The sequence below is a fragment of the Eupeodes corollae genome, chromosome 1, assembly GCF_945859685.1.
Source record: "Eupeodes corollae chromosome 1, idEupCoro1.1, whole genome shotgun sequence".
In the NCBI taxonomy this organism is placed as follows: domain Eukaryota; kingdom Metazoa; phylum Arthropoda; class Insecta; order Diptera; family Syrphidae; genus Eupeodes; species Eupeodes corollae.
The window spans coordinates 66437102-66458115 of NC_079147.1; the positions used below are offsets into that span (position 1 = coordinate 66437102).

The window sequence follows — 21014 nt, forward strand, 5'->3', positions numbered from 1 at the left end:
ATTTTTGAAGACAAACTTATTTTTCGGGTGAAATTTTGAATATTAAAATATTTTTTTTTAATATTTTTACTATGCATGAGCCCGAAAGAGCGCATTATTTTGACAAAATTGTAATTGCATTCCTATCTTTAATCCAAATTAATGCATTCGGTACACATTTATATGATATATTTAATCAACAATATATTTTAAACTGTCTATCAAGAAGTATTATTTTGGTAACTTTGTATATGAGACTTTAAAATATTATTCTTTACGACTAAGGTTGTTTCACACATGATTTACCTGCCTTCGACTATATAAAAGAATAAATACTTAGTACCTACAAGTTAAAGAAACGGACAAGAAAGAGAATATGTATTTTCTATTAGAATCACTTTTAATATTTTTATATTTTATAGGTACACATTATATCTATTTATAAAGGTATTACGTACAACTTCTACAATTACTGCTTACGTGTCACTTCATAACTAAAATCCAAAACGCACAAGAGCCTGACTGTAAACAACGCATGAACAGCAATACAGGTACAAGTACGAGTACCTGTTCGTATGCTTGTTATTTTTTTTAAACTTTAACAAAATAAATATGTAAACTGAACGTAAAAACTTCATGTTAGCGCTGAAAACTTATAATAAAGAAGGAATGTAGTATGTACCTTTTAGCTACCAACATTCCTTCATTATCATCATAAACATGGTTTTATCTATCTATCTGCATAAAGCTAAGCTCGCCAATGAACTATTCTTTATTCGTTTTAGACATCTACCTACCTGATACCTAACTACACAACCAATAGGCGATCGCTTTAAAATTTAAACATTCATGGTCGTGCCTCTTTCTTATCTTATTTATTTTCCATCTTGGTTCTTCTAATATGAAGTTACAATAAAGCTATCTAAAGGAAAAAAGCTTTTAAGGGGGTATTCTGGTCTAGAAATTGAAAAAAATCGATTTTTTTTTCTTTTCATATTTTCATAGTTTAACTATTTAAGAATATGTCTACTAGAGGATTTTCCCAAATTCAAATTATTTTCGGAGAAATAAGTATTTTGCTGAGCAGCCATCCAAATCGGTTGGGCTGCAACTAATAGAACAAAAGACATAATGGGGTACTTTAAACGCGTTTTTCTCAGAACTGTCTTTTTGAATCTGATACCCACGATTTCTCAGGTTCTGCCGAACCGATTTACTTGAAATTTGAAGAAAGTCTTCTTTAGGGACTTGTCTACGTCCGGAACTACGGCCATTCCCAAATTTTTATTTTTACTATTTTTAACAAATCGAAGAATGTTCAAAAAAATGGTAAATTTTTTGTATTTTTCTTTAGACAGCCGCCATTTTGTAAAAAAAAATGTTTGTAACTTTTCCGTAGTTCCAGACATTGCGACATTATTGTAGATTAATAATCTTTTTTAGTTTTTGATTTCAGATTTCTAGGAGAGTTAAAATCGTGGGTATGGTCACGCACCAAATTTTTGAGACGCACTACTCTATCAGCTGATAACTAACGGAATTTTTATTTTTTTTTACTTTTTTATTTTTTTTTGTATGCTTCTAATGTGAATAAATAATGTATAAAAAAATTGATGGTAAAATTGTAGCTTGCTTTTTTCTACAGCACTTCAAAAATTACATAAAATTCATGTCTCTAGACCAGAATACCCCCTTAAGGAACAAGTTGAATCTATATCGAACGCATCGTAGCTTTATACATAATAGAAACCATTTTTTATATACAAAGATCGTACCGAATTAAAAGCAGACTTATGAATGTAAATAAAAACAAATATCGGTAAAAGATCCTAAACAGCTGACGTAAGAATGCAAAAGTTTGTTTCATCCCCTTATTAGATACAATATTAAGCCATTTTGTTTTTTATATAAAGTGCATTGATATATGTAAATAAAACAAAAACAAATTCATCAACCTTCATATGGAAGCTCTCTATGTGAAAATATATACAAGGATAGACTCAAGTAGAATGAAGGAAATTGTGTAGACTTTTAGGGTCGAAAATTAATTATCTCCCTTATTCTGCTGGCTGCTTATGGGAATGGAAATAATATTTTTCTCGCGCTCCCGCTGAATTTCTCCACTTTCGATACAAACTCCACGCCAACGACTCTGCATCTGGTCGCCCTAAAAGTTTCTGCTCATGAGAGTACTATGGTTTTCACTATGTACAATTGTACATAATGGCATTTATATCTTTGAAGACAAACTTAATTTACAGGTATATTTTTAAATCTTATATAAGTACTTTTTTAAACATACTCTTAGCATACAGGAGCAAGTTCGTGCGACCCAGTCGTGCATTTTATTTTTAAAGTGTCCATCGCATTTTGTTAATAAGCAGACCAAACAAACTCAGCGTCTTTTGCACGGAGTGCATTAAGTGGACCTGCTACCTGCGAAAAATTGGGTATAAATTGGTTATAATAGTTCAATTTACCTATTAAGGCTTCCAATTCCTTTAGATTTGATGGCTGAGGTATGTTTTGGATGGCTTCCAAATGTTTTCCGATGGACGAATACCAGCGGCAGACAGAGTATGGCCTAAATATTCCAGTTCTTTTTTAGCAAAAGTACATTTCAGTTGATTGCACCGAAACCTATTACTTTGAAGACGACCAAACACCTCCTTCAACGTCTGCAAATGCTCCATGTCATCCTTACCCGAAACAACGATGTCATCCAGATATACTGCTACAGGAAGGTCGGCAAACAATTGCTCCATTATATTCTGGAATTCACCCGGTTCGCTGCTTATACCAAACGGTAGACGTTGATATTGGTACAATCCAAAAGGTGTATTGATCACAGCCATCTCCTTCGACTCATCATCCAACTCAATTTGAATATAAGCACCCGAGGGATCTATCTTTGTAAGCAGTTTCCCTCCACGAAGAGTATGAAAAATGTCACGAATACATGGTATAGGATGTCGTTCAGCAATAAGCTGCGGATTTACACTAGACTTAAAGTCTCCACAGATTCTAATGCCCCCATTTGCTTTCTGTACAATTACCACGGGAGCTGCCCACTGCGTACGATGTGCCTGTTTCAGAATCTGCGCTGCAACTAAGCGATCCACCTCATTTTGCGTGTCCTCTACAAGTGCATACGGAATCGGCCTATGTCGAACGAACTTTGGAACAGCCCCTTCTTTGAGTGCAAGGTGGGCTTTATACTCTTTGCACCTACCCAATCCTGTTGAAAACAAATCAGCATGTGCCTTACACAGTGCTTGAATGCTGTTGAGAAATGAGTCACTTGAGTTGATTGATAAAACGGAATGTTGAATAGTGAGGTTAAATGCCCTAAACCAGTCCATTCCTAGAATGTTGGCACCAGCACTGTCCACGACTAGTAAATTGACTTTATGGGTTTCTTCCTTATACGAAACATCTACTTTCAGTTCTCCTCTAATGGAAAGCGGTGATCCACCATATGCCTGCAAGGCCTTGTTCTTAGTAAAACATTTGGGTTGACCCAGTTGCTTATAACCCTCATGCCCTACTTAGGAGCATGATGCTCCTGTGTCTACTTGAAATGACATCATCTTACCATTGACTTTTAGCTCCATCATGATGCCCGAGCTTGAACCAAATTGCCCGTCAGCGTGCGATTGCACAATTTCGGAAAACTGTAACCTCTCTGCTGAATTACCAGAAGACCTGTTTTACGATTGTGACTTTTGCTGACGATGAGAGCCTTTTCGATACCGCTGATTCTTACGATTTTTGTTTTTGCAATTCGGCTTATCATTGGTTCCGCCTGCTGCCATACTCGCTCCTAACACACAAACTGCTTCAATGTGTCCCACTTTCTTGCATCTACGACAGACTGATTTGTAATGTCGACACTCTATCCTACTGTGGTTGAAAAAACAATTTGGGCAAGATTTATAGGGTGATTGAGACTGAGAAGGGAAACGGTAATCCCCATGACCGGTAGCCAGCCTGTTATCAGTAATTGGGGAAAAAGTTTGTTGTGTGGTCTCAAATGCGCTCGCAATGTCTGGTACATCTTCGAGTGATGGATCTGCTTTCTGGTGTGCTGCGTGCGAACACTATTGTGAGGCGTATACAACACCAGAATGTCTCGTATTATGTTGTCCACTTAAGAATTGCCACAGTTTTCACCTGAACACGTAAAAAGACAATATCGAGCCACTCCTCTGAGGTCTGCAACCCAAGATGCATAGGATTGTCAAGGCTTCATTACCGTTTTGTGAAACTGGTAGCGCGCAGCAAATACATGAATTTTAGAAGTGAAGTGTTCACTAAGCTTACCAGTGAGAACTTTGAAACTCTTAGTAGCCACGTCATCTACGCCGTAGAGTTTCTGGAGGATTTCGAAGTTCTCTCCACTGAACCGGTTACTTGTTTTTTTATAAACGCTCAAAGCTCGCGAATTCGTTAATTTTTGAAAAAAATCCTCGTCGCCACTGAAGTAAACGCGCTGAGTTTCAGATAACAAAAGACAACTTTATTCTTAACCTTTATTCTTAATTCATATTGTACAGTGTTATACAAAATTAACTGATATGGTACAGTAGTATCAGAGAGTATAAAAATCTTTTATGGGTGTATTACATCAGATCTAGACCAAACCTACAAACTTTTAAGCACGACAAATCAACAGACGGGATGGGAAGTTATCAGTGCGGATCGCATCCCAGCCTCCTTTTTTATTCCAAAGTAAAACCATTATTTAACTAACTTTTTCTAAATGATTTTTTCGTATATTTTTATTTGTTAACATACATTTCGTTTCCAAATGATATTATCATTTGCACTTATATAAACATTGTATAATTGTGGAAACAACAACGACAAAAGTTAAATAGACTGCAATTTTGATTTTAAAAGAAGGTACACCTACAGCTCTAATTTCAGTTGCAGTGCAGGCCATTAATATATCAAAAACTTATGTCATCATCATATTCCTTTATGGAAGCTCCAATGCACATCAAAGTGCACACGAATAAGCGGTTTAAGTTTGAAAAATTCAGCCTCTTCCTAAAGCCTCAGGTATTTGCTTGCATTTTTCAAATTAAAAAATGTCTTGCCTCGATGCACTTCCCACCTCCAATGACATAAATCCCAATGAAAATAAATGTTAATAGGATTTCTTTTTATCAATATTTTGTTTGTATATCTACTTATGGAGTATCCACTAATTATTCGAGTGCGTGACATCCATAACATTCTACGTGATTGCATATTCGGTGATGAATAAATCCATTTATATCGGAAGCTTGTAGTTGTTTTTCAAATTGAGGATTGTTTGAAGTTGTATACCACCGGACACCGACCATCACCCCAACGAATAACCATATGCTTTGAGGATTAAACCTTTGACATTACTTACGTTACGAGTTAATGTCATATTCGTTAGGTATCCATCAAGCCTTTATGGCTGAAACACAAACATGTTTCAGCTTCGTCTGCGTTACGTTGGACCTGCTTCGAGGTTGCTTTGAATGACGCTTCTAATATGAAAGTTTTCTAAAATGGCACTTCTGTCATTAGCAGCTGTTATTTTTTCTCAAAATACAAACAAAATATGAGTTTTGAAATCGAAACAAATAAAGTTATCGTGGAAGTAGCTTACAATATAAATCCCTCAAAAACAAATGTATTTTGTTTGTTGACTTTTTTACAGCTGTGGAGCTGTCAGACAAAGCAAATGTTCAAATTCGAACTAGAGCTTCCGTTTGGAGTTACATTACGTTATTTCCTTACGATTTTCAAATGAAACGTGAGGTCGAGCTTCATTGTGATAGCATTCATTGAATTCCTATAGCTGAACACGTAAACGTCAGGCGAAGCCGAAGCTGAAGCGTGTTTGTGTTTCAACCATTATAGTTCGTCTGAAATTAAATTAGAGACTTCAAAGATTATTCCACTATTTTTGTTTTATTCTATTATTACAGGGTGTTTCGCTAGGAATCCTTTTTTCTGATCCATCTGAAGCCGTATGGAAATTGTCAATGACAGATGGTAATAAAAAAGGCTTAAATTGTTTGTCTTTTTCATATTTTCATTTCCATATGATAATGGTGATGTTTTTAATGAACCGCAATACCTTGTACTAAAACTCTGTTAACTTTCTTATAAAAAACAATTTTAAACTGGAAATGGAAGAAGTGTTGAAGGCCTCAAAAAAAATAATCAACGACAAAAGTTCCAATTCATTGGAAGGACCCTTGTCATAACACTTCACTTCACTGTAAAACAAAATAAATTAAATACATTTCGTGAGAACTTTGATGAATACTCATCAGTTAGTTAATTTTAACTTTATTAAATTTTAAGTGGGTTTGTATTCTCTGTTAATTTTAATCCTTGATGTTTTCATTATTTGTCTACCAAAGAATTAAAACGTCATCATTGTTAAATCAACACCAAACAGTTGTTTGGTATTTTTTTATTTTTCTTAGAAGGGTTTCATTAAAAATGATTATTAAATTATGAAATTAGCACAAGAATTTAATCTCAAAAATCCTTTAAAATAAAACACACAAAAATGGTATAAAAATGGTGACTATAAGCTGGATGGAAACTTTTAAAATGTTGGTAAGAGTTATTTGATCATTTGCCTTGGGATATTACGAGTTTGTAAATTGTCTGTTATTTAATTGGTATCTATGAACTGTACATATATGTATATATGTGTACCTTCAATTTTATGCAAGATTATTCATTCTAGGTATATGGGAAACTTGAACCCATCTATGTAGGATATGATATTGCTGGCAAACTTCATGTTTCTTTTCTATTCAATTTAGGAATTTTGTTGTTTTATTTCGATATATATTATATTTTATTTAATTGTAGGCTGTTGATTTGATACTCAGAAAAATATTCTTTTATTAAAGGAAGTTAACCAGATTCAGATATTTAAATTCATTAAACAATATTTTTGTAAAATATGCTTTCGCTCAAGATACTCGGTAAAAATGCGTGTTCTATTAAGAAAGCTCGTAGTGCGGTTCTTTCATTTTATGATACTTTATGTGATACTGCGACTGAATTTCAAACCAAATTTATATTTTTGGACATTAAACCACCAACAGGCTTACGTAGTGTGAACTGAGGAAAATATCGCAGAGTGAGTGAGAATCATGAATTGTGGATTAATCACCGTTTTCAGCAATTGGGCCTCTTTCGGAAGAATTAAGGTGCAAAGACTTTCAAAATAGGAATTTAAGCCGAAAGACCTACCACAAAGCCGACTTTTTGGTGAACGGAATCTTCATCAAAATCAAAATGTTTTTAGCGACGAAGCTCAATTCTGGTTGACGATTAGTGCTTAGAGTGATAGCAGAAATAATCATTGCAATAGCTACCAAAGCATTAAACAAATCACAGTTTGATGCGGATTCTGGGATAGTATGTGGCATTGGTCAGTTCCAGGTTTCGAAATAAACTACCAAATTTATGCTTTACTACCTTTCGGGAAAAAAATCCAGCTGTAACTGTGGAACACTATGTCTTCGCTTTTCTGAAACTTTTTTCTGCTATTCCTTAAGGGTTAATTCACTGTTCAAAAGTTCAAAATTTAAATTCAAGAGTTCAGAATTTAATAATAGAGCTATATGAAGAAGATGAATAAATTCGTTTAAGTTGTACTCTGGAAATGAAAATTAGAGTGGTGTTTACCAGCTGAATTTCGATGTCGAAATTTTGTTAATCTTATGAATCTTAAGAATCAACCCAACCAAATCAAAATTTGGAATTCGGTTGTCAATGACCGAAAAAAATTGCCTTCACCTCAAAAAAAATCCAACAGTTTCGAAACTTGGAACATTTACTAAGGGATGTCTGGTGATGACTCAAAAAAAAGTCCACAAGAATCCGACGACGTGAGCTCTAGACATACGTTTTTTTCGGTTTTTCGGGTTTATCTTTAAAACTGTTTGTTGTATCAAAAAATAATGTTTTACAAAATTAAAGCTTATTAGTTTTTAGTTTGTAAAATAACTCTTTAGTCATGTAAGAAAAACATGTGATGATTTTTTCAAACACGTTGATGACGACTGTGTACCTAAAATGTTTCTGAAAACTCGTATACTAAAGAATACGAACATTAAAAATAGACAAAAGGAGTGCATAGCAATAGGGCATAGCATTATATCAGTTGTGCGTCCCAGATCATGCATGTCTCCAATACTAGGCAGCCTTGTCTTATTTATATAGAGAAAGCTTGGTTCTAAGAAGTTGGTAAGCCTTATATCAAGTTTAGGGTTTTGTTCTTCATGCTATGAAGTTCAGTTCTTGGAGATATATTGCCACACGCGACCAGATTTCAGCGGTTCATTTAACCAATTTGAGTTGAATAGCGCGGACTTTAATGTCTGAAGGTTAGATGAACTAAAAACATTACATTCTTTCTGAGGAATAAGATATATCGCTGCATCTGCATGTTCTTTCATTGGAAAAGAAACCAACACACGAAGTCAACAGCTGAAAAAACTACCTTGTGCTTAATCAACTGTATAACTTGGAGTACTTCCTTAGGTAACATTTCAGAAAAAAGACGGTGGATTAAAAAAATTAGTTTTTGAAAATGTGAATGCGTGTTCCGAAGAAATGTTACAGCCAAAACCATATGACACTCCTTGGTTGGCATCAAAGTTTATTGGCATTTACGATGTTCCAGGATGGAAAGGGTACATGCAATCAATAACAACAGGCTTGTCTAGTGCAAAAACTAAAATCATTCCTCTTTCGTTCATAAGCTCTCCACCGTCCGACTATGCACTATGCTGGCAGTTGCAAAATTTGACCAAAAATGCCTGGTGGTAACATTTGACCAGCCTCTTTTTATACAAAGTAAAGAAGTCATTGCCGCAGCTTCATCTGAGTCCGTCTATCAAAATGCGTAGTCAGATTGGGTGAATTTCACCTGTTAACGTAATATATTGTTCCATTAGATTTTCTGATAAGTGGAAGTGGCCTGCAAGATTTAATGAGTACCGTATGCGCCCCGGTTTCTGTTAAAAAGATGGTGCAAGTAAAACGTTTCGCTAGAGCAGTTCGTGTTTTTATAGATACTAATACAGACATCCTTAGCTAATGTAATAATGGAACAAGTTGACATAAGCCAACATGAATTAGAGGAAATCCAAAATCTCATGAAAAATGTTTTTGATGAGTGTCCTTCGTTATGTGCACTAAAACAACCCTCATTTCATTCAATAAACAAAACAAACCTTAACAAACTCAAATCTAATGAACCAACAGCAGCCTTATGAATTCAGTTGTTTAATATGAATACATTGTTTAAAGATTTTATTCACGCTTAACGGTCTGGCGATCGAAATGCCCATATTAACTGTGTGAATAATATGATATTCAATTCATGCCGCCGGACACTTTTTGTACTCAAAATCATGTCACCTGAATATGATAAAACTGAATTCTGTGATGACCCCAAATGAATTTAAAAACTTTGTGCAAGAGCGTTACCTTACTATGAGAAGAACTGACCGATTTTGGACAGGGGTGTGGTCGGACCAGACGACTGGACAAACTCTAATGCGTTTAATGAAGAGTTTGGGTGGCTTGAAACCAAGGCGTGAAATCACTGATAGTGTACTTAGTAAATGATTTCTAGGGCTGACTGATACTCATGAAATTTTCTCATCACTCGAAGAATGCACTGGCGTTCTTTTTTTCTACTAGTGAGCAACATGAAGATTTTGGGGAGGCAAATTAGAGATAATAAAGATATTGCAAAGCTGTCAAATTAGTTCCAAAAATGTCCTGTTACAAATGAAATCATGTTAATAGCGAGTGGCATCGTTAGAGATGATAAAGTAACTTGCTACAATGTTTATTCTCTAGGCATGCAGGCAATGAGCCATATAGTGGGCCAACGATTTTCGGAAGTAAGAGGTACATACAAATTGAATACTACAGTTTTTTTTTGTTTCCTAAAAAATTAATATTTTTTTAGGACATTTAATAAGCTTTCTTTTCGTGTTTTCCTTTAATGGCTATAGAGTTATTTTACAAACTAAAACAAGTATAAACAAATTAATAAGCTTTAATTTTGTAAGAGATTATTTTTTGATACGACAAATAGTTTTCGAGATAAACGTGAAAAACTGAAACAAACTTCGTGTTTCTCTTAACTGACGCTAGCGCTCACGTCGGATACCTGGGGACGTTTTGGTCTTCGCCAGACATCACTTAGTACGTGTGCCAAGCTTCAAAACTGTTATATTTTTTTTTAGGTAAAAACCATCATACTCTAGACTAGTAATTTTAATTTTTTCTACCAAAAATAGAAACCAAAAAACAATTCCTAAAAGTTATTAAAAATTGATTTTAGGCTCAAATATTTTTTCAAAAATATGGAACATGTGCTTCAAACTAATTTCAAGTAATAAAAAAAAGCCAACAGTCAGATTTTTCATTAAAATTAAAATCTACTCAAAATTGTTAAGAATTCATGTTCGATTCTCGATGTCTTGTAAATAAATGAAGTTATTGACTTCAAAATAATTTTATTCTGCGAAAATTTGTATATATTTAAAAAAAAATAAACCGATTTTTTTTTTTTTAAACACGAGAATCTCCAAAAAATTAACTGATAAGAAATCGATTACGACTCAAGTAAAAATATTATCTAATTTCAATAACCAAATTTTTGTTTGAAAAACTAGCTGAGCCGGAAACACGTTGCTAACGTTTTTTGTCATATTATATTGTTGTAAACTTTTTAAGGGGAACGGCAGGACAACATCAAACATGGGCACTAACATTTCTTTTTATATAGATGCCATTTGTAAAAAAAAACATAGCGACCTTCATGACTGATTTACTACCACTGTTACCCCTTACTACAATAAAATTATTATTTACGAAAGAACACGAAAACTTTAAAGTTGGTGCAAAAATTTACTAGTTTGGGATTTGAAGAGGAAGGACTTTGGGCACAATTGATGAAAATTTTGATGAAACGCAATACAAAATAGGAGTGCCCGATTTTTCAAATTGAAAATTTAGACATTTCTCGACATGTCAAGGTCCCTACTCCCTAGAGTCGAAATAAAAGATTTTTAGAAAGATGTCTGTGCTTGCGTGTGTACGTCCGTACGTTTTTTCGTCGTCCACAGCTCAAGAACCAGAAGAGATAACTACTCAAATAAATTTTGTTAACAGAAAGATGCAGAAAGGGCTTTATAGATCAATAAAACTGAAAAAAAATGTGTCACCTCGAAAATTTTAGGAATCCATAACAATTTTGTGCAACGAAAAATTACGTTTTTACATCTGGTAAAATTTTGAGAAAAATCGAATTGACAGTTTTCTTACAAAAAATAAAAATCTAAAAAAAGAACAATACTAAAACTTGGTAAGCTTCACATTTGAATCAAATAGCTTTCCAAAAATTAAAAATATTGTCTTCAAACTTTTCCGTAGTTTTTTTTTATAACAATCCAACACTCCTTTAAAAAAAAAAATGAAATCTACAAAAAATAGTACGCAAATGTGTTAAAAATGAATGTTGTAACTGACACCTTTTTTAACAAAACAAAAAAAAAAAACTTAAAAACTTTTAAGCAATTTATGAGTGTGGTCCCATCCCAGCCTATTTTTTTTTCTTTTTTGATTTAATTTTATGACGTTTAGATGTCAAAACGGACAGCATCGATAGGCAAGTTCAGAAATCATAAGGTAGTGTTAGAAATTAAGAATGTAGTTCATCTGGCAAATCACGTAATTGAATTTTGAAACGAATCGGAAATGTCAGTAGGTCGAGTTTAGTTGACTTACCGTGAGTAAAATTCTAGGTATTCGGTTATCGACATGAATAATATTTGTATTGACATACATAATCGAATTAAAAAATAATTGTGTTTTTCATTTGTAAAAAAATTAAATCAATATTTCCATTTTTAGAAAATTGTGTGCAACGTGAAAACTATTTTTACCAATTTTTGTATTGTGTGTAGTTTTTTTTATTAAATTGAATTTCCTTAGAAATGTTACAAGTTCTTAAACGACCTTCTTTGCGATATACAAATATTCTAAAGTTAATGTAAATTCTAAGTGAAAACCGAGAAGTCTCGGGGCTTTTATTTGCCACGTACAGTTGTTCTCTTTCACGGGTTAAGTTAAAAAAGAAGCTTGGATGCGGCCCACACTGATAACTTCCCATCCCGTCTGTCGATTTGTCTTGCTTAAAAATTTTAAGGTTTTCGTGTTGGGTTAAAAAAGTTGTTAGTTGAATTATTCTTTAAAATTTTAAAATTACCAACAATATTGATCATACAAAGAAATAGTTTGGTTTGAAAATCTAGTTTTTTTTTTTAATAGATTTTTAGTGGAAAACAAATGTTTAGCAATTTTAGTAGCGTTTCTTAAATTTTTACAAATTGGATGAATGAAATTAATTTAAGAGATATCAAGAACCGAACATCAATTTTTATCAAATTGCGTACTATTTCTTGTAAATTTTATTTTTTTTATAAAAAATACGGACTGTTGAACTTTAATAAACAAAAAACTACTGAATATCGAAAATAATATTTTCAATGAAATCAAAATTTTACTAAATGTTGACAACAATATTTTTTAAAAGGTAAAAGTAGTTTAAGGCCAATATCTCGAAGTTTTGAAAAGATATTTGAGTCGTAAATCAATTTTTACCAACTTTTATTAATTTTCTTGTTTAGGTTTTTATTTTTTGTAATTCAATTCGATTTTTCAAAATGTTGAAAGCAATATTTCTTATAAGATAAAATTAGTTGGAAGCCAATATCCTTAAGTTTTGAAAAGATATTTGAGTCGAAAATCAATTTTTGCCAATTTTGTTAAATTTTTATGTTGTATTCGTAAAATCTTTGAGGTGACAAATTTTGTTTTTATTCTTTTTGATCTATAAAATATACTTGTTTTGTACGTTACAATAAATTATTTAAAATTTAGTTGAAGTCTTTAGCGTTTTGGTCAAATTTTTCAATTTGACAAATCCGACCCATTACAATAACTTCCTATGGGAAGTTAAAAAAATAAGTTCCCACAAATAATAACTGCTAAAAATTTTCAAATGTTATTTTTTGTAGAAAGCTTATTTATTGGCTGTCTCGAGATGTGACCGACCGACGAAAACAGTTATCGGGATCGTACCGATATTCTTTGCATCACCTTGCAGCATAAGGTCTATTCCAATGCTTTGCAATTGTTGAAGCTCTTCAAAACAGAATTAAGATTTTAAGTCGATACAGCCGACTGTGCGAATGAGTCATAGAAAATTTGAAGAAAAGGATATGGTGGTGCAACGTATCCCGCGGACCGTCCATTTCACTGAAAATGATATAAGCATCTATTGATTTCTCTTTAAAAATAATTGCTTTTTAAAATGGAAATAAGAATTCCCATAGGAAAGCCCTGTATTCACACAAAATACTCCTACATTTATAGAACTTAAGCCTCAGCGGTCACATAAAACACAAATTCATTTTTTCAACTTTCATTATGCATTGTACGTATAAAAAAAAATATAATATTTAATTGAATAAATTTAAATCTTACCTTAAACCTATAATCAACATCAAATCATGCGTCAGTAAAAACTATTTTTTCAACCGTGTTACGTTATTATTTTGTATTCTATTTGTAATAAAATAAAAAAGAGCTTATTCTGACGAAAAATTATTTTTAAAATATTAAATGTGAGTCAAAAAATGTTGCGATTTTAACATTAATCCTGACAAAACCATCTCATGATTTTAATGGTTGTTAGTTTGTATTTAGATTTTTATTTTTAAAAGCTAACATTTTAATCACTTCTAAGCTGATTTGTGTTATAAGTAAAATGGGAAAAATATTGTGCAATATTTTGTATGACCTATGACCTATTATTTCATACTTGTTTAAACCGTAAACGTTATTAAAACTGAACTAAAGAACCACGGACAATTTATAAAATGCATGGAACAAGGTACATTTAAAAAAAAAACCTAAGAACAAAAGAAAACAAAATTAATATTCATTTAACTAATTATAAAAGTTCTGCCACTAAACCATGGCTACAATGCATCTTATGAACATATAAGAAAGAACACAAATCAGGTAGAACCTAGATGAGGTTTTAATATTACATCCACGATCCAGGTGGAGTAACAACCCACCCTACCCTACCGACAGCATTTCCTTTGAAAAATTTCTGTTGTAGATAATTTGAATTTAATGTGATAAATTCCTTTTTTCTTTGCTTGAGAAATTTCTTCCTGCGAACCCAATTAGGGGTTTGTTTTTATTATCGTATTAAAAAAAACAAAAATTACTTTAAACATATAAACCATCGGAAAAGAAATTGAAAAAATGCGTCTTGGAGATCGAAGTTATTAATTAATAATTTCAACGTGTTTCTCCGTGTTGTTTACCCTTTTTAATTATGTTACTCAATTCAGTTCCATAGCAGTTACCCACTTAAACAATAATGTCTAGCCGTCCGTTTACGTCCGTAATAATTTTGCCTACCAGCTTTTGCCACAGTATGGCCAATATATTAATACAAATTTTAATTATATGGGGTTTAAATTCACCGTCCAAAGGCGAATCATTCATACGTGTTTGATTTATCGTAGCCCAAGTCTGGATAGCAATTCGACTTCTAACGAATTCGATGCGCTGTCGATTCCATCCAGAGAATTGTATCCCATTTTCCGCACAGTGCGATCGTTCTTACGGGCGATTTCAATGTAGACAATTCTTCGTGGCTGCGCTATTTTGGTCAGAAAACATCGGAAGTAAGGTATGTCGAGATTTTTGCTGAGTTAAACCGTCTGCCTCAGTTAGTTGACGAGCCAACTCGAATTCCTGACGTTTCAGGTAAATCCGGCAACACTCTAGACTTGTTCCTTACATCAGACCTAGTGTCGTATCTGTAAATTTCTCATGCCAAAAACCGTTAAAGTTAAAACCCCTACGAGATTCCAGTGATATGATAACAAACTTAATTCTTTGCAGAATGAAAAATTTTATCCCGAATAGGGTAAGGTTTCGGTTATAAGGATCAAAAATGTAAGTATCCGGAATTACAAAGCCAACAGAACTGAGGAAAACCGGAATAGGTTCAAATAAGCTAGAAGGACATATACGACGAATTAAATGTTTGCATGACCAGAAATTACGGCAAAAATAACAATGTCGCAATGGTAGTACAAATTTCTTGTCATTTGTAAAAAATGTGCGTAACCCTATTTCTTCGTCGATTCATACGCTCGTTTCTGATGAAATTCCCTATGTAAGCTCGACTGATAAAGCCACAGTTTGCTGTTAATTCGATGCTGCCAATGAGTGACATAACTCCGCCCGTACTTGAAAGCGTAAATGATTCTATGGGACGAATCTTCTTTCACACTCCTTCAGCTACTAGAGTACTTAAGAGTCTTGACATTCACAAATCCGCTGGCCCGGATAGTATCCCAGCTATTGTTCTGAAGAAGTGTTCTTCAACGCTGGCAAAACTATTGCGTAAGCTTTTCCATCTGTCCTATTCTACAGGTCTCTTTCCGAGTAGATGGAATACTGCATTAGTCCACCCTGTCCCTAAAAAAGGTGAATCCTCCTCACCATCTAATTATCGTCCAATTGCACTTACGTCCCTTTTTTTCAAGGTTATGGAAACGCTGATCAATTTTCAGTTTAAGAAATATCTTCCGTTATATATATCTTTATATATAACGGAAGCTTCTTTCGTTGCAATAGGTCCACTGGTGATCTTATGGTTTATCTCACCGAACAGTGGAACAAATCTTTATATCGTCTTGGAGAGAGTAAGAATATTGCAACCGATATTTCAAAAGCATTTAAAAGAGTTCGGCACCAAGCTCTCATATCGAAAAATCGTGTATTTGGTATTGATGAATCCCTTCTTTATTGGGTTAAAAATAACCTTCTGGACTTTTCAATTCAAATAGTATTGGACAGGTTAAAATCTCTTCCACAAAATAAGCGCTGGTGTGCCCCAGGGCTCCGTTTTGTCTCCGACACTTTTCCTTATTTTTATAAATGATCTGTTGTCTGAAACTTCTAACCCATTTAATTGTTCGCTGATGACAGTACCCTCAGCTTTTCATATTCGTTTAAGATTCTCATCCTTGTGCTTCGGATGTGGACTACCAAAGGCAACGTATGATAATGCCATTAAATTCTGTACAATGAGGAATCAAAAACCGTGTAGAATTTCTTCGAAAACTCAATGCTATCTACTATCACAAAAGCGTAACCCTCCCCCTATACCACTATCCATGAGTGGTACTTGCATCGAGGAGACTGAACAGCTATCAGTCCTAGGTATGTGCATTTCAAACCACTTGTTGTATAGTGATCACTTATTGGACATCGCCAAAAATGCTTTGGTTTTCTTCTACGATGCAAGAAGTTTTTGACTCTTTCTGATCTGGCTATAATTTATAAAGTCTATACTCGTCCCCAACTTGAGTTCAATTCCCATATTTGGGCAGGTGCTCCGATATCCCCCTTGAGTCTCTTGGACAGAATTCAAAAGAGAGTTTTAAAAATGATAGGTGACCGTTGTCTTACTGAAACGTTTACATCTCTCGAGCACCGTCGTAAGGTTTCACGCCTCTCAATATTTTATCGCTACTTCCATAAGCAATGCTCCAACGGAATAGCCAGTTGCATTCCTCCCCTCAAACAATTCAACCATAATACTCGTTCTTTTAAGAATGCTTATCACTTAACCCTTAAGCTTAGCTTCATGTGAGATAGCTAGCTGACTATTTGAAAGGGATGTCATTAGATTGCAGTAGTCTTAGCAAGATGGTTTCATGAATACTTCTTTCATCCCTCTTCATCACTCTTATTAAATAATCCGAGTTCATTTTGAGGTTTTGAGTATATATTGGCGTTACGCCAGACTCCACGTAATTGTAATTTTATTTATTAGCGTAAATTTATCGTTTTTTTTTTTTTACAAAATGGCAATTGCACAATTTACATAGATATGGTTTCAATACCTTACTGATGTCAATAATATGTTTGGGAAAAAAAATTAAAAGAACGTGATCAAATATAATTGGAAGGAAAAGCTAATGTAAAAACCTTCATCAATGATTACATAGTAAATATGTTTAAATTAAGGTGGGAACGAGAGTAGAGATGGTAGTTTTTCTAAACAAATTATTTGCGAGATACATTTATTTTACAGTTTGTGTAACAAAATAAATAAATAAAATAAATAGAAATAATGCTAACAATTGTATATAAATATCACAGTACAATACTATTTTTATTAATAGTTAAATCAGTCTTTTCATTTTGATAGAAGTAAATAAATAAATGAATAAATAAATAAATAAATAAATAAATAAACAAATAATAAAAATAAATAAATAAATAAATTAATTAATAAATAAATGAATAAATAAATAAATAAATACATTTATATATAAATAAATAAAAATAAATACGTAATTAAATAAATAAATAAATAAATAAATAAATAAATAATTAAATAAATAAATAAAAAAATAAATAAATAAATAAATAAATAAATAAATGAATAAATAAATAAATAAATTAATAAATACATAAAAACAAGATATTAAATTCACAAATACAAAGTATATATATAAATGAACAAACAAATAAATAAATAAATGAATACGTAAACAACTAAATTAATAAGTTAACAACTATGTACTATATAAACAATAGATGGACTAATAAATAATAAATAATTAAAGTAACTAGAACAAATGTATTATATACATAAATATAGAACGAAATGTGAATAACTGTTTTTATTAATTTAATAAACGCATCTATAAATCACTTGTTTTTTATTTTTTATATTTTTATTTCTTTTTTATTTTAAGAATTTAACCAAAATCGAGAAAAGAAATTAAGAAATTTTCTGATGTTTGACATGAAAGAATGTATTTTACATTTAACTCCACGTAAATAGCATAATTTGGTGTTGAATTTGGTAATCTAAAGTTTGAATTGCTTCAAACTCCTCGAGAGCCAAGTATCTAAAACCTTGAGCACCGAGCATATACTAGTGTTGACAGTTGCTTGAAAAACCCGATATTTTGAGACAAGATTGATTTTTGGATTGGAAAAAAACTTTGGCCATAATAAACTCAACGCATTTTGCTTTTTTGTTTGACATACTAAGAAATATTTCAATTATGCGTAAGCAAGGTCCAAGATATTTAAACTCTTGTACTACTTCAATACGTTCATTATTGAGTGACCAATTCTCTTCCTTCAGCCTTCTTTTTTGACGTGCTTCAAAAATCATTATTTTCGTTTTGTTTGTGTTAACATGTAAGCTCCACTTCTCGTTGATGGCAAAGAGTATTCCTTCTGGAAGTTCATCACAGATATCGTCGATAAACAAAGTAAACATTATTGGGCTCAAAATTCAGCCTTGTGGAACACTCGCTGTTTTTTCAAACCAATTCCAAAACTCTGATCCATCCCATACAGAGGCGCTTGATGACTCTAAATATTTAAAATACATCATCAGAAATTTTCGGGAGATGTCTAGTGATGAGAGCTTATACATCAAAGCCTGCCTGTTGAACTTATCAAAAGCTGCTTTGAAATCTACAAAACAAGCATACAATTTCTTTTTCTTTTCAATAGACTTCCTGGCAATACTGGTAAGTGCAAAACTGTGATCCATCGTTGAAAAGCCCGAACGAAAACCAGCTTGAATCTTGCTTAGACGATTAGTGTTCTCGATCCACTTAGTGAGCCTTTCGTACCGAATTGAAGTCAGAATCTTCCTCATAGAGTTAAGAATAGAAGTTCCTCGAAAGTTTTCCGCAAGATTTGAATCACCTTTATTGAAAATGGTAAAAATAACTGCTTTATTAAAGTTTTTGGCACATTATATAACCTGTTAAAGTACTCCACAAGATAGTTCTTAAATTAATGCCTGGAGCTTTGTTATTCTTCGACTTACTCAAACTTGGTTCCAGATCACTTCAAGATATTAGACTATCGAATTCACTGACTGTGAAGTTGGGAAGTGCGTAATAGAAATAATGTTGATTCTTATCGACCGACAAAAGTGTTTTAAAATGAGCTCCGAGAGTATTCACCATATTTCTATTACGTCCAGCCAATTCCCGAACATTACTTCAAAGTTCCTTTGAGTTGTTGCAGTTAGGGAGTTTTTTTGCTAGGTTGTTAAGGTATGTAATCCGTTTTGTTCGTTTTACATAGTTGTTTGTATTGCTTGTTGACATGTAGTTAAATAATGTAGTTCATTGTTTTCATAAAAGTTGCTATCGCCTAAAAACTGATCTATTTTTAATCTAACTATTAGTGTAGTTTAGTTTTCCCTTAGAAGACTATTTCTTCACTGAAATTCTAAAACATCTTAAGTTGACTCAAACTCCCGGTCTTGTGAATTAATTTTGGTTTACCTCAATTGTTTTTGTTTTCATAAAGGACACACATTTTGATTAAATCATTAAATATTATTAAAAGGTGGTTAAATCTTAAGGGCCGATGTTGGTTTTGATTAAAACACAAATTGTTTAGCAAATTATTTTTATTTCTTTCTATTGTGATAATATTGGTATTATCGAACTAAATATCAGCCGTGACCTCGGCGGCACACCTCTATCGGATTGACCGAATTTTCGATGACGCTGAGGCATAATTGAGGTTCTATGCTGTTAATGTGACGAATTATCTCATCCTTTAGATAGTGAATTGTTGCTGGCTTATCGCCGTACAAATTTCTTTCAAAAAAACCAAAAGAAAGAAGTCCAACGGTAACAAATCAAATGATGTTGGCAGTCAACTGATTTCGCCACCACGGCCATTGAATTTGTTGCGCAAAAGAACCATTTTTAACTTCCCATAAGAAGTTATTGTAATGGGTCCGATTTGTCAAATTGAAAATTTTGACATTGACATTTAGATATTGGCTTTAAACTATTTTTATCGTTCAAAAAATATTGTTGTTAACATTCAGTAAAACTTTGAAAAAAAATTGTTAGTTTTTGTACAAAAAATTAAAAACCTAAACAAAATTTAACAAAAGTTGGTAAAAATTGATTTTCGTCTCGATAATTTTTTTCAAAAATTTGAAATATTGGCTTCAAACTAATTTTATCTTATAAGAAATATTGTTTTCAACATTCTGAAAAATTTTGAAAAAAATTGAATTGACAGTTTTTTTTACAAAAATTTAAAAACCGAAAAAAAATTAATAAAAGGTGGTAAAAAATGATTTTCGACTTAAATATCTTTTCAAAAATTTGAGATAATAGCTTCTTACTACTTTTTACTTATAAGAAATATTGTTTTCAATATTAGGACAAATTTTGAGAAAAATCTAATTGACAGTTTTTTTACAAAAAAATAAAAACCTAAAAAAAATGTATAAATATTTTTTCAAAAATTTTAGATATTGGCTTTAAACTACTTTCATCTTTCAAAAAATATTGTTGTTAGCATTCAGTAAAATTGAAAAAATCGAATTGACAGTTTTTTTACAAAAAATAAAACTCTAAAAAAACAATTCTAATACTTGGTAAAAATTTACTTTCAATTTAAATAGCTTTTCAAAAATTAAAAATATTGGCTTCAAACTTATTTTATTTCACAGAAAATATTCTTTTCGATATTCAGTAATTTGTATATAAAAATCCAACAGTCCTTTTTTTATTAAAAAAAATCTACAAAAAATAGTACGCAAATTTGGTAAAAATTGGTACGAGTACAAATCGACAGACGGGATGGGAAGTTATCAGTGTGGGTCGCATCCCAGCCTCTTTTTTAAGATTAAAAAATGGGTATGCCTTCGAAAGCGTCCAATTTCCTTAAAAAACTAAATTGATAGTAAAAACTACGTAATGTTTTATGTTGGTACATATCTGGAATCAGGAGGACTTGATAAAAACGTTTTGTATGAAAACGACATCTTTGAAATCGATAATTTAAAAACGCAAAGTTAGAAAGTTCCTTTTCCTAGTTATTGTAATTTG

General features: G+C 32.4%; 1 protein-coding gene across 1 annotated transcript; it reads right to left on the minus strand.

Annotated features, from left to right (window-relative positions):
• Nucleotides 1–2480: 2480 nt before the first annotated feature.
• Nucleotides 2481–3593, minus strand: LOC129939890 (uncharacterized protein K02A2.6-like). Its single transcript, XM_056048079.1, has 2 exons — nt 3555–3593; nt 2481–3476 (listed from the first exon to the last, which is right to left on the minus strand). Exons 1-2 carry the CDS (start codon nt 3591–3593, stop codon nt 2481–2483), a joined length of 1035 nt encoding a protein of 344 aa, XP_055904054.1.
• Between the last annotated feature and the right edge of the window lie 17421 nt (nt 3594–21014).

Excerpts from the sequence above, each read along its gene's own strand:
- LOC129939890 (XM_056048079.1), bottom strand. The coding sequence starts at position 3,593 with ATGGAGCTAAAAGTCAATGGTAAGATGATGTCATTTCAA. Across the intron at positions 3,477-3,554 it reads GTAAGATGATGTCATTTCAA|AACAAGGCCTTGCAGGCATA; the intron begins GTAGACACAGGA and ends TGTTTTACTAAG.